Here is a 17,631-nt window from a genome sequence, read left to right as displayed (position 1 = left end):
AGAGATTGAGACATTCACTGACTCTCACTAAATAAAAACTTCCAAAGCTACAGTAAGTTTGGCATGACATCAAATACTGTATGTTTTGGCAGGTGCAAAAATTCAAATTCTAGACGGATCCACTTTAGGAAACAACCCCTCATCCCACTCCTTTACCCCAGGAGGAAGGAGAAGAAACATCATCTCCCATGGACCTTGGCAATACAGAGACAGCATCCATACCAACTCCTCTTCCTCATACAGACCCGGATGAATCAAAGTCTGTAACGGTACAGGGAGCAACCCTAGACTGTGGGGTGGACTTAGAAAGGCCCATGCCTAAGTCAGAGACACCACCTCAGATATTATGGGAATCACACCCTGCACAGACAGTGTCTATTTCTCCACTTGCTAACATAGACCCTGATGAATCAGAGTCAGTTCTGAAGCTGGAGCCAGGCCCATGCCCTGAGATGGATCCTGAAAACACAAACTCTGACTCAGTTTTATGTCAGATACAAGAGGAATTTGACTCAGCACAGAAACCATCAGAGCAGCGAGATCCATTCCCAGGTTGGATCCTGCTGACTGACACTGATCTCTCCTTTCCAACTGTGTCAGAGACAGCACTGTGTCTAGGACCAGAACTAGACCCATCTGACATGAGGGATTCTGAGGATCTCATATCTGCTTCAGAACCACTTCAGATAGACGGGGAACCAGACCCTTGCAGGAAAGAACTGGGGTCTATGCCCAGGCCTACTCCTCATCCTCACATAGATTCCAGAGTGAAGTTGGGGTCAGACCCATGCCCTGACACAGACTCAGAAAACACTAAATCTACACCGCCTGAGCTACAAGGGGAGCCCGACACAGCCGAGATACCGTCAGAGCAGCCGGCCACAGCATTGACCTCTACGACTGAATCGGAGGTTGACCTGGCCTCTCCAGCCGCATCGTGTTCAGTGTCATGTGTTGGACAACCAGACTTGTGCAATGGGATGAGATTTGAAAATCCCACGCCTGCATCAGAGCCACTTCAGACAGAAGAAGATCCTGACCTAGTCCAGATACAGGCTAACACTCCTCTCCCTCACCTAGACTCCCAGGGATTTGAGTCGGTGCCACCTCATAAATCTGACGCAACTCAGATAGGCCTACAGCCAGAACAGCCAGCCCCAGTCTCACTGACTGTCAAGACTGAGCCCGGTCTCTCTTCTCTGGCTGTATTGTATCCAGTGGCATACATCCGACAAGAACCAGGTGTGGTGACTCTGCAGTCTGACTCACAGGGGAGGGACAGAATCCTTGAAGGCTCCCGCCTGCGACGCCTCCAACCTCAGCCTCAGTCTCTCCCATACTTTCCACCCATACAACCACCAACATATTCACCCATACGTCCTCAGCAGTCTCCATCCATATCGAATGGCCCTTGTCCGATGATCTGTCACTCAACCCTTATCCCTAGCTGCCCTCCTCTGGACCTCCCACCAGACTTTCCTTCATATCACCCCCAGATTAACCATAACTGCCCTCAACCAGGCCCTAATCGCCCCTCACTGACCTCCCAGCTACGCCCTAACCACCCCCAACCACCACCGGACCTCCAGCTCGGCCCAGGCTTACCCGGTCCTCTCCCTGTGATGGCTGGTTCCATTCCTGGTTCTCTCCCCAGCCAGCCCCCAACTACCCAGGCCTGGTGTCGCGGCGAGAGCTTCTCCTCCCGGGGGGTGTTTGAGAACTACAGGTGGTGGCAGAACCTCCGGGACATGGCCAGAAAAATCTACCCCGACAGTGGACCTGACGCAGAGGCCCTGGCCTGCTTCTTCATGTGAGTGTTGCGTCTGAAATGACACCCTTTTCCCTATGTAGTGCACTATTTTTGACAAAAGTATTGCAATCTATAGGGCACATGGGCCCTGGACAAAAGTAGTGGACTCTATAGGGCACTCATTCCACGGAGCGCTGAGTGTCCTTCCACGGAGCGCTGAGTGTCCTTCCTTGTACTTGATTGATGAATTAAGGTCACTGATTAGTAAAGAACTCCCCTCACCTGGTTGTCTAGGTCTTAATTGAAAGGAAAAAACAAAAACCAGCAGACGCTAGGCCCTCCATGGAATGAGTTTGACAGCCCTGGTATAGGGAATGGGGTGCCATTTAGTAAGCACATTGGAGAGTGGATTCTGTGCTAGTGTGTGTAGTTAGCCTTATACAGCATCTGCTCCCTTTATTGGCAGCTTCTACTGTCATTATCTTTCCTGATGATCTGTTGTTTTCCTTTATAAAGACATGAGAGGCCTCTGAACAGAATACTGCTGCTCCCCAGTTTATTCCTGCACCATAATAATAACTATTCTTGTTTAGCTAGTTTTTATGGACCTTAGTAAGTAGACTCTTGCTCAGTGACTTGGTGCTGTGTATTGTTTTGGTAATACGGTCTTTATTACCATGTAATAACTGACTATAAATAGAAACCTTGTATCTTTATTGACCTTTTATTTATATTTTTGCACTGTCTCAATGCAGACTCATAGGGCCCTACACACACACACACTCACTCCAACACACACACAAACACTCACTCCATCATCTTCTCACTCACACATAATGTGCACATACATTTATACTGACTCTACACACCCGCACACCCACTCACATACAAGCTCCTGCAACTCTGTTTATCTTATATCCTGTTGCCTAGTCCCCTTACCCCTATACATATCTACCTATATCACTCCAGTATCCCTGCACATTGTAAATATGGTATTGGAACTGACCCTGTATATAGTATGCTTACTTACTTAGCAATTGTGTTCTTCATACTTCTTCTTATTTCTCATGTGGGGTTTTTTCTACTATTACATTGTTATTGATTATTGCATTGTTGGGTTTTGAGTTTGCAAGAAAGGCATTTCACTGTATTTGTGCATGTGACATTAAAACTTGAAACGTGAAAAATAGAAGTCTCTGAGTAGAGGGTCTGTGAGTGAGAGTTGTAGAGGGTTATGTTACAGTTTTGGTGACATAGATATTGACTGTACTACCCCTAACCCTGTGTGTGTCTGTGTCTCTTCAGTCCAGTGATTCGTTCCTTCTGTCTCCAGTACCCCTTGCTCCTCTTCACCCAGGGCATTAGTGCAGCGGTGGGAGAATGGAGGAAACTCTCCAACTACGACCGTATGGAATACTACCACTTGGCCCAGAAGTGAGTCCACAGTGTGTGTGTGTGTGTGTGTGTCAGTTTATGTGTCTGTGTGTGTGTCCTCACAAAACACAAGATGTCATTCAACTTTGGCACAGTTAAGACACACAAACAACTTTTGAAAGAAATGTTAACACTGACATACCATCCAATTATTACCCTCACAGTTTGTACAGTTTTGTAACTCACATAGCTCTGCACTTAAAGAGCAATCTGGGATTGGTTAATCCATTTTTATACTTATTTAGCCATTGATTCCATCCCCCAGATTGCTCCTTTAAATGCACTTTTCATGTTAACATCTACAGAATGTCCTCCTCATAAAATATGGAATGTTTGATTAGATTATCAAATACAGTGGGGAGAACAAGTATTTGATACACTGCCGATTTTGCAGGTTTTCCTACTTACAAAGCATGTAGATGTCTGTAATTTGTATCATAGGTACACTTCAAATGTGAGAGACGGAATCTAAAACAAAAATCCAGAAAATCACATTGTATGATTTTTAAGTAATTAATTTGCATTTTATTGCATGACATAAGTATTTGATACATCAGAAAAGCAGAACTTAATATTTGGTACAGAAACCTTTGTTTGCAATTACAGAGATCATACGTTTCCTGTAGGTCTTGACCAGGTTTGCACACACTGCAGCAGGGATTTTGGCCCACTCCTCCATACAGACCTTCTCCAGATCCTTCAGGTTTCGGGGCTGTCGCTGGGCAATACGGAGTTTCAGCTCCCTCCAAAGATTTTCTATTGGGTTCAGGTCTGGAGACTGGCTAGGCCACTCCAGGACCATGAGATGCTTCTTACGGAGCCACTCCTTAGTTGCCCTGGCTGTGTGTTTCGGGTCGTTGTCATGCTGGAAGACCCAGCCACGACCCATCTGCAATGCTCTTACTGAGGGAAGGAGGTTGTTGGCCAAGATCTCGCGATACATGGCCCCATCCATCCTCCCCTGAATACGGTGCAGTCGTCCTGTCCCCTTTGCAGAAAAGCGTCCCCAAAGAATGATGTTTCCACCTCCATGCTTCACGGTTGGGATGGTGTTCTTGGGGTTGTACTCATCCTTCTTCTTCCTCCAAACACGGCGAGTGGAGTTTAGACCAAAAGCTATATTTTTGTCTCATCAGACCACATGACCTTCTCCCATTCCTCCTCTGGATCATCCAGATGGTCATTGGCAAACTTCAGACGGGCCTGGACATGCGCTGGCTTGAGCAGGGGGACCTTGCGTGCACTGCAGGATTTTAATCCATGACGGCGTAGTGTGTTACTAATGGTTTTCTTTGAGACTGTGGTCCCAGCTCTCTTCAGGTCATTGACCAGGTCCTGCCGTGTAGTTCTGGGCTGATCCCTCACCTTCCTCATGATCATTGATGCCCCACGAGGTGATATCTTGCATGGAGCCCCAGACCGAGGATGATTGACCGTCATCTTGAACTTCTTCCATTTTCTAATAATTGCGCCAACAGTTGTTGCCTTCTCACCAAGTTGCTTGCCTATTGTCCTGTAGCCCATCCCAGCCTTGTGCAGGTCTACAATTGTATCCCTTATGTCCTTACACAGCTCTCTGGTCTTGGCCATTGTGGAGAGGTTGGAGTCTGTTTGATTGAGTGTGTGGACAGGTGTCTTTTATACAGGTAACGAGTTCAAACAGGTGCAGTTAATACAGGTAATGAGTGGAGAACAGGAGGGCTTCTTAAATAAAAACTAACAGGTCTGTGAGAGCCGGAATTCTTACTGGTTGGTAGGTGATCAAATACTTATGTCATGCAATAAAATGCAAATTAATTACTTAAAAATCATACAATGTGATTTTCTGGATTTTTGTTTTAGATTCCGTCTCTCACAGTTGTAGTGTACCTATGATAAAAATTACAGACCTCTACATGCTTTGTAAGTAGGAAAACCTGCAAAATCGACAGTGTATCAAATACTTGTTCTCCCCACTGTAAGTGGTAACTGCATCATTGTGGAATTACATTGAAAGGTACTAACAATGATACCCTACTGAAGATATAAATATATGAATCATGTGGAAAGAGTTTATTTATCAAATTAGATTAGATTTACATGAGTAGTTTCAAGTTTTAATGTCACGTGCACAAGTACAGTGAAATGCCTTTCTTGCAAGCTCTAAACCCAACAATGCAGTAATCAATAACAATGTACAGTGGGGAAAAAAAGTATTTAGTCAGCCACCAATTGTGCATGTTCTCCCACTTAAAAAGATGAGAGAGGCCTGTAATTTTCATCATAGGTACACGTCAACTATGACAGACAAATTGAGAAAAAAAAATCCAGAAAATGACATTGTAGGATTTTTAATGAATTTATTTGCAAATTATGGTGGAAAATAAGTATTTTGGTCACCTACAAACAAGCAAGATTTCTGGCTCTCACAGACCTTTAAGAGGCTCCTCTGTCCTCCACTCGTTACATGTATTAATGGCACCTCTTTGAACTTGTTATCAGTATAAAAGACACCTGTCCACAACCTCAAACAGTCACACTCCAAACTCCACTATGACCAAGACCAAAGAGCTGTCAAAGGACACCAGAAACAAAATTGTAGACCTGCACCAGGCTGGGAAGACTGAATCTGCAATAGGTAAGCAGCTTGGTTTGAAGAAATCAACTGTGGGAGCAATTATTAGGAAATGGAAGACATACAAGACCACTGATAATCTCCCTTGATCTGGGGCTCTACGCAAGATCTCACCCGTGGGGTCAAAATGATCACAAGAACGGTGAGCAAAAATCCCAGAACCACACGGGGGGACCTAGTGAATGACCTGCAGAGAGCTGGGACCAAAGTAACAAAGCCTACCATCAGTAACACACTACGCCGCCAGGGACTCAAATCCTGCAGTGCCAGACGTGTCCCCCTGCTTAAGCCAGTACATGTCCAGGCCCGTCTGAAGTTTGCTAGAGTGCATTTGGATGATCCAGAAGAGGATTGGGAGAATGTCATATGGTCAGATGGTAAAAACTAAACTCGTCGTGTTTGGAGGACAAAGAATGCTGAGTTGCATCCAAAGAACACCATACCTACTGTGAAGCATGGGGGTGGAAACATCATGCTTTGGGGCTGTTTTTCTGCAAAGGGACCAGGACGACTGATCCGTGTAAAGGAAAGAATGAATGGGGCCATGTATCGTGAGATTTTGAGTGAAAACCTCCTTCCATCAGCAAGGGCATTGAAGATGAAACGTGGCAGGGTCTTTCAGCATGACAATGATCCCAAACACACCGCCCGGGCAACGAAGGAGTGGCTTCGTAAGAAGCATTTCAAGGTCCTGGAGTGGCCTAGCCAGTCTCCAGATCTCAACCCCATAGAAAATCTTTGGAGGGAGTTGAAAGTCTGTGTTGCCCAGCGACAGCCCCAAAACATCACTGCTCTAGAGGAGATCTGCATGGAGGAATGGGCCAAAATACCAGCAACAGTGTGTGAAAACCTTGTGAAGACTTACAGAAAACGTTTGACCTGTGTCACTGCCAACAAAGGGTATATAACAAAGTATTGAGAAACTTTTGTTATTGACCAAATACTTATTTTCCACCATAATTTGCAAATAAATTCATAAAAAAATCCTACAATGTGATTTTCTGGATTTTTTCCCCTCATTTTGTCTGTCATAGTTGACGTGTACCTATGATGAAAATGACAGGCCTCTCTCATCGTTTTAAGTGGGAGAACTTGCACAATTGGTGGCTGACTAAATACTTTTTTCCCCCACTGTGGTACTAAAAATAACATAAGGTAGAACAAAAACACACGTGAAATAAAAATAAGAAGAACACAAGAAGTAAGTAAGCATACTATTTACAGAGTCAGTTCCAATACCATATTTACAATGTGCAGGGATACTGGAGTGATAGAGGTAGATATGTACTTCTGGTCGTTTCTCATAATCTTTTACCAATATAGTAGTGCACATACATTTTGGTCACGTTAAATATGTTGGGGAATAGGGTGTCATTTGAGGTGTTGTGTGTGTGTGTGTGTGTGTGTGTGTGTGCACGTGCGTGTTTGCTTGATCATCTTTAGATTCGTGGAGCTTGAGGTGGAGGAGGTGACAGCTAAGGAAAGATCAAAGGTCATACAAAGGTCACTGTCAGGGACAGGTCAGAGTGGAGCCCAGGCTGAGTTGAAAGGTCATTATTCCTGCATGCTAACTTTTATTTTTTTATTTCACCTTTATTTAACCAGGTAAGCCAGTTGAGAACAAGTTCTCATTTACAACTGCGACCTGGCCAAGATAAAGCAAAGCAGTGCGATAAAAACAACAACAACACAGAGTTACATATGGGGTAAACAAAACATACAGTCAATAACACAATAGAACATCTATATACAGTGTTTGCATGGAGGTAAGGCAATAAATAGGCCATAGTGCAAAATAATTACAATTTAGTATTAACACTGGAATGATAGATGTGGAGAAGATGATGTGCAAATAGAGATACTGGGGTGCAAATGAGCAAAATATATAACAATATGGGATGAGGTAGTTGGGTGGGCTAATTTCAGATGGGCTGTGTACAGGTGCAGTGATCGGTAAGCTGCTCTGACAACTGATGCCTAAAGTTAGTGAGGGAGATAAGAGTCTCCAGCTTCAGAGATTTTTGCAGTTCGTTCCAGTCATTGGCAGCAGAGAACTGGAAGGAATGGCGGCCAAAGGAGGTGTTGGCTTTGGGGTTGACCAGTGAGATATACCTGCTGGAGCGCATACTACGGGTGGGTGTTGCTATGGTGACCAATGAGCTAAGATAAGGTGGGGATTTGCATAGCAGTGATTTATAGATGACCTGGAGCCAGTGGGTTTGGCGACGAATATGTAGTGAGGGCCAGCCAACAAGAGCGTACAGGTCACAATGGTGGGTAGTATATGGGGCTTTGGTGACAAAACGGATGGCACTGTGATAGACTACATCCAATTTGCTGAGTAGAGTGTTGGAGGCTATTTTGTTAATGACATCGCCGAAGTCAAGGATCGGTAGGATAGTCCGTTTTACGAGGGCATGTTTGGCAGCATGAGTGAAGGAGGCTTTGTTGCCAAATAGGAAGCCCAGTCTAAGGCACTGAATCGCAGTGCTAGCTGTGCCACTAGAGATCCTGGTTCGAATCCAGGCTCTGTCGCAGCTGGCCGCGACCAGAAGACTCATGGGCGGCGCACAATTGGCCTAGTGTCGTCCAGGGTAGGGGAGGGAATGGCCAGCAGGGATGTAAAAAATAAAAAAATAAAAAATTTATTCACTAACTGTAAGTCGCTCTGGATAAGAGCGTCTGCTAAATGACTCAAATGTAATGTAAAATGTAGATTTAACTTTGGATTGGAGATGCTTAATATGAGTCTGGAAGGAGAGTTTACGGTCTAACCAGACACCTAGGTATTTGTAGTTGTCCACATATTCTAAGTCAGACCCGCCGAGAGTAGTGATTCTAGTTGGGCGGGCGGGTGCAAGCAGCGTTCGATTGAAGAGCATGCATTTAGTTTTACTAGCATTTAAGAGCAGTTGGAGGCTACGGAAGGAGTGCTGTATGGCATTGAAGCTCGTTTGGAGGTTTGTTAACACAGTGTCCAATGAAGGGCCAGATGTATACAAAATGGTGTCGTCTGCGTAGAGGTGGATCTGAGAGTCACCAGCAGCAAGAGCGACATCATTGATATACACAGAGAATAGAGTCGGCCCGAGAATTTAACCCTGTGGCACCCCCATAGAGACTGCCAGAGGTCCAGACAACATGCCCTCCGATTTGACACATTGAACTCTATCTGAGAAGTAGTTGGTGAACCAGGCGAGGCAGTCATTTGAGAAACCAAGGCTATTTAGTCTGCCAATAAGAATGCGGTGATTGACGGAGTCGAAAGCCTTGGCCAGGTCGATGAAGACGGCTGCACAGTACTGTCTTTTATCGATTGCGGTTATAATATCGTTTAGGACCTTGAGCGTGGCTGAGGTGCACCCATGACCAGCTCGGAAACCAGATTGCATAGCGGAGAAGATACGGTGGGATTCGAAATGGTCGGTGATCTGTTTGTTAACTTGGCTTTCAAATACTTGAGTGTCACCCCCTTTGAAGAGGGGGATGACCGCGGCAGCTTTCCAATCTCTGGGGATCTCAGACGATACGAAAGAGAGGTTGAACAGGCTGGTAGTATGTATGGGTTGCGACAATTTCAGCAGCTAATTTTAGAAAGAAAGGGTCTAGATTGTCTAGCCCATCTGATTTGTAGGGGTCCAGATTTTGCAGCTCTTTCAGAACATCAGCTATCTGAATTTGGGTGAAGGAGAAGGGGGGGCATGGGCAAGTTACAGCGGAGGGTGCAGAGCTGGTGGCCGGGGTAGGGGTAGCCAGGTGGAAAGCATGTCCAGCCATAGCAAAATGCTTGTTGACATTTTTGAATATCGTAGATTTATCGGTAGTGACAGTGTTTCCTAGCCTCAATGCAGTGGGCAGCTGGGAGGAGGTGCTCTTATTCTCCATGGACTTTACAGTGTCCCAAAACCTTTTGGAGTTAGTACTACAGGATGCAAATTTCTGTTTGAAAAAGCTAGCCTTCGCTTTCCTAACTGATTGTGTATATTGGTTCCTGACTTCCCTGAAAAGTTGCATATCGCGGGGGCTGTTCGATGCTAATGCAGTACGCCACAGGATGTTTTTGTGCTGGTCAAGGGCAGTCAAGTCTGGGGTGAACCAGGGGCTATATATGTTCTTCGTTCTGAATTTTTTGAATGGGGCATGCTTATTTAAGATTGAGAGGAAAGCACATTTAAAGAACAACCACTGAGAGGTCACAAGAGGTCCCCAGCAACTTTCAAACTACAGATTAACTTCTCATTCACACAATCTATTGGACAGCCTCTGTAAACCATGCATATGCATCTCTGCCATTACACATTTAGGGCTCAATTCAATCCGTACTGCTGAAGATCTGCTTTTATAGCTCGATTGACAATTAAAGGCAATGTTCCCATAGGTCGTGGAGACTGCATTCACGGTAAACGCTGCATATGCCAGCTCAATCGGAAATTGCTTTTAAATGTGAACAGCTGTACAACGCAGATATTCTGCACTACGGATTAAACCAAGCACTTGGATAGCTAGTACTCTGAAATGTATTTTTACATATAGTTAATTATATATATACAGTTGAAGTCGGAAGTTTACATACACTTAGGTTGGAGTCATTAAAACTCGTTTTTCAACCATTCCACAAATTTCTTGTTAACAAACTACAGTTTTGGCAAGTCGGTTAGGACATCTACTTTAAGTAATTTTGACAACAATTGTTTACAGACAGATTATTTCACTTATAATTCACTGTATCACAATTCCAGTGGGTCAGAAGTTTACATACACTAAGTTGACTGTGCCTTTAAACAGCTTGGAAAATTCCAGAAAATGATCTCATGGCTTTAAAAGCTTCTGATAGGCTAATTGACATCATTTGAGTCAATTGGAGGTGTACCTGTGGATGTATTTCAAGTATTTCAAGGCCTACCTTCAAACTCAGTGCCTCTTTGCTTGACATCATGGGAAAATCAAAAGAAATCAGCCAGAATTTCTTTCTTTTTTTGACCTCCACAAGTCTGGTTCATCCTTGGGAGTAATTTCCAAATGCCTGAAGGTACCACGTTCATCTGTACAAACTATAGTATGCAAGTATAAACACCATGTGACCACGCAGCCATCATTCCGCTCAGGAAGGAGACGCGTTCTGTCTCCTAGAGATGAATGTACTTTGGTGCGAAAAATGCAAATTAACCCCAGAACAACAGCAAAGGACCTTGTGAAGATGCTGGAGGAAACAGGTACAAAAGTATCTATATCCACAGTAAAACGAGTCCTATATCGACATAACCTGAAAGGCCGCTCAGCAAGGAAGAAGCCACTGCTCCAAAACCGCCATAAAAAAGCCAGACTACGGTTTGGAACTGCACATGGGGCCAAAGATCATACTTTTTGGAGAAATGTCTTCTGGTCTGATGAAACAAAAATAGAACTGTTTGGCCATAATGACCATCTTTGTGTTTGGAGGAAAAAGGGGGTGTTGCAAGCCGAAGAACAGCATCTCAACCGTGAAGCACGGGGGTGGCAGCATCATGCTGTGGGGATGCTTTGCTGCAGGAGGGACTGGTGCACTTCACAAAATAGATGGCATCATGAGGAAGGAAAATTATGTGGATATATTGAATCAACATCTCAAGACATCAGTCAGGAAGTTAAAGCTTGGTCGCAAATGGTTCTTCCAAATGGACAATGACCCCAAGCATACTACCAAAGTTGTGGCAAAATGGCTTAAGGACAACAAAGTCAAGGTATTGGAGTGGCCATCACAAAGCCCTGACCTATAGAACATTTGTGGACAGAACTGAAAAAGCGTGTGCGAGCAAGGAGGCCTACAAACCTGACTCAGTTACACCAGCTCTGTCAGGAGGAATGGGCCAAAATTCACCCAACTTATTGTGGGAAGCTTGTGGAAGGCTATCCAAAACGTTTGACCCAAGTTAAACAATTTAAAGGCAATGCTACCAAATACTAATTGAGTGTATGTAAACTCCTGACCCACTGGAAAGCTGAAATAAATAATTCTCTCTACTATTATTCTGACATTTCACATTCTTAAAATAAAGTGGTGATCCTAACTGACCTAAAACAGAATTTTTACTAGGATTAAATGTCAGGAATTGTGAAAAACTGAGTTTAAATGTATTTAGCTAAGGTGTGTGTAAACTTCCGACTTCAACTGTATAGTTAAAGTGGTTACCCAAAAAGTGAATTAATCATTTGTATGAATGAATGAAGCCACATGGTGTGAAAACTTAATGATGATCTCTCTCCCTCTCCCTCCCCTCAGCAGGTTACACAGGGAAGAGCAGTGCCACCACGTCAGCCAAAGAGACAGAAACCAAAAGCACCACCAGAGTTAACCAAGCCAAGGACAAAACTCAGAGAGCCACCAAGAGTGGCAGTGGTCCTAGAGTGCCCCATGGTGGCCGACTAGGGAAAGTGGACATCAAGGTATTGACAAAATTACTGGAAGCTAAACTGTCCCAAAAATACCCAGTCACTCTTGTCAGGTACTGTAGTTGGCATTAAACTTTATTGAGTTGGCATGGCTGTGTAGAAAGTTAAACTAAGGCAAACAATTTGTCTACTTCCCTCAAGGTCCTGGAGGAACGTGCCCTCGGGGAGTACACGGCAGCCATGGAGGCCCTCCTTATTGACCCCGCCGGGGTCAGGGAGAGGTTAGAGGTCAGAGGTCAAGAGGAAGAGGGGGATGAGGAAGAGGAGGGAGAAGGAGATGGGGAATGCTCGTTCACGGAGTATCTGAATGAGCTGTGTAGTCAGAGGGAGTTTGTCACTAAGGTAATGAACATACAAAGGAATTGATGTGATGTATATTTTTCTTACAATCATAAGCATTTCCTGGTGGATTCTGTCTTTTCAGTCTTTTAAATCATATAATTTGATGATGGATTTTTAAGGTAACGAACATCAGTTCAGAAAAAATAAGAAACCTGCACACTGCTCTTGATAGTATCACTGCTCTTGATAGTATCACTGCTCTTTATTAAGCTTTACGTATCGGCCTCAAGGCCTTCGTCAGAGCTTTTGTGAGTGTTTATAATTTGCACCCTTATGTAGACATTGCTCCACCCACAATGCATCGAATGGGGTTGGAGTCGAGGGAAAATAAGCAAGTGTTACCAAATATAACAATGTGCATTTCATAAGTATTCTAATAAAGTGTGTACATAAAACATATATAAAAAAGAGCTCACTGACGCACAAGTCTCAGTCTTATCTAAGGGCCTCTCTTTTGTACCTACATAAACAGACAAACCATTTGATACGAAAGTAGATCTGTTGAAATTATTTTGCAAGATTAAACTTAAACACGTGTTTTCCCAAAACACTGTTTCTGGCCTAGAAACCCAACAAAGAACTGTTACCCATTTTAAGCCCAAAAGCAAATTCTGTCCTATGGTTAACAACTCCTTCGATTAATACCTATTGTAGGTTAGTCGAACAAAAAGCCATGTCTGTAAATACATGAGAAAAACAAACCATATTCAGAAGAACCTCACCAGGACAGAAGAACAGGCACTTAATGATCTAATGAAAGACTCATCTTTGGTTATCAAACCTGCAGACAAGGGGGAGGAGCTGTGGTCGTTTTAGACTATGAAAAATACAAAGAAAAGATTCAGAGACAACTCAGTAATGAACGTTTCCATAGAAAACTGAGTGTTGATCCCACACAGGTTTTCCAAAGGGATATTAGCTCTAATCTGGAGCAAGCGCTATTAAACAACCTTATCTCAAAACCTGAATATGAATACCTTGGCTGCAAATGTGCCATACTTCAATGCCTGTACATTTTGCCTAAATTACACAAACCTAAAACACAACAAGGCAATTATCCAGGCAGACCAGTGGTTGCAGGAATAGGCTCAATGCTAGAGCCATTGTCGAACTTTGTAGACTATTTTATTAAATATCATGTGCAAGCATTGACATCATATGTGAAAGACTCTATAGACTAAATAAGATTTCATCAATAACGGGATTAACAGAATACTATTTTGGTCACATTAGATGTCGAGAGTCTATATACCAGCATTCCCCACACCGGGGGCTGGCAGCCCTAGCTCACTAGTTGAGAGACTGAGATACAGAAAAATACCCACCAACAAACTTTATTCTAGAGCTGGCTGAATATGTTTTGACGTAGAACTATTTCAGGTTTGATGATTAATACTACCTCCAAACGAATGGAACATTGATGGGCTCCACATTCGCTCCAAGCTATGCTAACCTTTATGTGTGTCATTTTGAAGAACGTTTTGTTAACAATGAAAATGAACATCTATTTTTGAATAAAATCCTGAAGTGGTATCGATATATTGACGACATGTTTTGCATATGGGGAGGAACGGGAGAAGAGCTGCCAGACTTCATGGTATTACTCAATGATATTGACCCCAATCTCAAATTCTCTATTGAATGTGACACTAAACGGGTTCATTACCTCGATATGTGGATTGAGAAATCAAATGGAACCCTGTTTACAACTCTGTACAGAAAAGAAACGGACAGAAATACTCCATTACAGGGGGACAGCTTCCACCCTGAGCCATTAAAAAAAGAGGACTTCCAAGAAGGCAGTTTTTTTTAGACTTCGCCGTATCTGCCACTCCACAGAGGACTATCTAGAAAAAGCAGCGGAGATGCGCAATAGGTTTCTAAGAAGGCGCTACTCCACAATGTATGGATGAAGTTCTTAATTTGGTATTAGGGAAAACCAGTGGCGATTTTAGCATGTAAATCTTGGTGGGGCAAAAAAATAAAGTGGGATGCATGCCAGCAAAGCCACTACACTACACAACACTAAACAATACATTAATCGCACTATAACGGTGACAAACGGTGCCCCCAAACTGTTAGGGCCTACATAAAGCTGTCCCAACATCAATCCCAACACCTTACCACTGCTACACCTGGCTATCAGCGGAGCCTTGTCTGGCAGCGAAACAGTTCATTCAGCCTCATTTACTGCCTTTTAAAAAACATAGACGATATGGCAGACTTTTTTTAAACAAATGTGGTTTCTACAGACAATTGCGATGTACAAACTATGGCATAAGGGGACGACAAGCGGTTAAGAGGAAATCCGTAATTTCGATTAAGACATTAATGAGCGAGCTAGGACGGAGGTAGTGTTGATAAAACAAGTTTACTGGAGAACGGAGACCAAGTAGAGACTTTTGGACAAGGTGGATAATTGCTATAATATAAGGCAGTTTATTCAGAGGTAAAGATATCTGAGAATAGCGTGCACGGACCCGTTGTCAATCTCGTAGGGAGATATCTGAGAGAGAGCCCTAAACATTGTGTGCTGACATTTTATCAAAATATAAGTAGGTTGATTCTAGTAGTTCTGATCTTCTGATTGGTCCTGATGAGTTGGTCGAAGTCACCTCCATTGCATTGGCTCTGAGTCGGGTTCTCTGTCTTCAGATGTTCAGCCTAAGAGAAGGGGGTTGTTTTGTGTGTGTGTGTGCTTAACAATCGATGATTGTGTGTGTGTGTGTGTGTGTGTGTGTGTGTATGTTCTAACAAATGATGATGTGTGTGTGTGTGTGCGTGTGTATGTGTGTGTGTGTGTGTGTGTATGTGTGTGTATGTTTACAATGATGATGTGTGTGTGTGTGTGTGTGTATATGTGTGTGTGTGTGTGGGTGTGTGTGTGTATGTCCTCAGAGCAAGAAGTCGGGAGTTGGGAGAACTGAGAGACCTATGGCGTGGGTGTTGTCCATAGCCACCTGCTGATAAGGCCGACAAGATAGAAGTCTTTGTGCATTGTATTAAATACACAAGGCCCAACACAAGATGGGTCATGCACAAGATTTTAGTCAGCACCAAGCTTTATAACATTATATATATTTACTACGACAATCCCTCTCTTCCACGTCTCTCGGAGACGTGACCAAGTAACAGTAAAGAAGGAAAACTTAAGGCGTGACACACAAGCTAACAGTGTAATTGGCAAAATAGGGAAAACTTTATCAGAAGATAAAGTTTTGATTCCCCCCTCCTCACGTCTCACGACGAGACGGACATAAAGCTGAAATGCTGCAATTTGGCAAAGAGGAAAAACTTTATCAGAAGATAAAGTTTTAATTCCCCCCCTCTTCACGTCTCTGAGACGTGACACTAAATGCTACGCAATTGGCAAATAGAGGAAAACTTTATCAAAAGATAAAGTTTTACATTCCCCCTCTTCACGTCTCACAAGAGAGCGTGACAAAAACAAATGCTATTCATCATCCAGATATCCTTGGTCAGCATCATCAATAAGCAGAAACATCTGACCGTTATCTGCAGGATGTGGATCAATAGCGGTGGTTATAATCCTGGTTGTCAGCGTCCGTATGCATGGAATGCAACAGCGTCCACAAAGCACTAGAATTAGCAGCAAAATTGAGATGGATACAAGTATAGAAGAAACAAAAGCGTTTTATATTTACCAAACGCATCCATCCAAGAGTCCCACATTGAAGTGTCCACCCCTGAGTGGCTCTTCATCTTACCATTAAGAGTTCGTAACCCTTCCAGGGCAATTATCAAACTTGCCATCTGTGGCTGTATTGTTGGGAATAAAGGTCAACATTGTTCACCAAACATAGCACATACTCCTCCTTTTTTCAGCCAGGAGCAGTTGTCGACAGCAATCGATTTTGGAAAGCAAGGAGAGGTTGCAGCAACTGGCCATGCACCGCCTCAAAACCTTATTGTGTCCAATTCCTAATTTTACATTAATGCTATGCAGTTAATTCTATCGAGCGTTTTTTATTAATAGTACAACAGTCAGCACCCAAAAGGACGAGCCCCCAAAAACTTCTGTACTCCATGTACCCATGTTCAAGGACAGTTTCACAGACAACAAAGAGAGAGTGTTCTTATCAGCCTGTTATGTGAAACAATCCATATCAGTATAGTGCTCCTCATTAATGCATTCCTTCCAAGCTATTCGATCACAGTATACAGATCCAAAAAATAAAACCCAACAATTTTTATGGTGTCACTCTAAACAGAGTAAAATCCCACCCTTAAGAATAACAGGATATGGAAATTAAATCACAACATTTAATGTTAATAGCAAAATAAAAATATAATTTTAACCTCATTCCTCCCCTACACCTAACATGTACTGAGTTGGCTGCACAGCCACCAGAATCTTTACCTTCTCATCAGGAAGAATAAACAATCACAGTGGTTAGTAAAAACGTAAGGTAATAAAATGAGCAAGAACTGAAAATAAATGCGTGTATGTATTTTACCTAGGCAAACATGGATCATCCAGCTTGGTCTCAGAGTCAGTAGGAGAGTACCTGCATCATCCTGGGCGTAACATTACACATCATACCTGACGCCTGCACCACTCCTACCACTGACCTCCTGAGACAGGGGACGATGCAAGCAGCACAACACATTAACAGCAAAAAACACAACATTACTGGGTCAGAAATCCAGTAACCACCATAGAAGAGTACTCACCAAACCAGTCACTCAGCCAGGAAATAAGGCAACATCCACAAAGAACAAGTATCCCATAGAGCCAACTTCACCCAGAATAGTCACAACAATAGTTTTCCCATTTACCAAATACGTTATCAAACCAACCCGTTTATGGAGCTATCAATACAGAGTTCTCCAACCAGTTCGTTCCAGCGTGGTGATGGTCACTCGCGCTTTGGTCACGGGACCGTCCGGTGCTATATTGTTGGAGATGAAGTACAGCACATATCCAAACAGAACACCAAACTCTGGTCCCGCTCAGCCAAAAGCATATCTAAAGCTATTCTATTCTGCCATGTCATTAAGCTGAGTTGCCGCTGTCTGCTCAGCTAATCCCTTTATTGCA

At 43.3% G+C, this 17,631-nt stretch overlaps 1 protein-coding gene across 1 annotated transcript in view; it reads left to right on the top strand.

Moving 5' to 3' along the window:
- Positions 1-17,631, top strand: part of LOC123482849 — a 31,282-nt gene that overhangs the window by 622 nt on the left and 13,029 nt on the right. The window contains exons 2-6 of the mRNA XM_045211784.1: positions 93-1,810; positions 3,056-3,184; positions 7,242-7,348; positions 12,058-12,221; positions 12,369-12,569. Of these exons, the coding sequence (XP_045067719.1) occupies positions 189-1,810; positions 3,056-3,184; positions 7,242-7,348; positions 12,058-12,221; positions 12,369-12,569 (2,223 nt within the window). The 5' untranslated portion in view covers positions 93-188. The remainder of the gene's footprint in view (positions 1-92; positions 1,811-3,055; positions 3,185-7,241; positions 7,349-12,057; positions 12,222-12,368; positions 12,570-17,631) is intronic.

This window comes from Coregonus clupeaformis, chromosome 39, assembly GCF_020615455.1.
Source record: "Coregonus clupeaformis isolate EN_2021a chromosome 39, ASM2061545v1, whole genome shotgun sequence".
In the NCBI taxonomy this organism is placed as follows: domain Eukaryota; kingdom Metazoa; phylum Chordata; class Actinopteri; order Salmoniformes; family Salmonidae; genus Coregonus; species Coregonus clupeaformis.
This window is presented reverse-complemented; position numbering and strand designations above follow the sequence as displayed.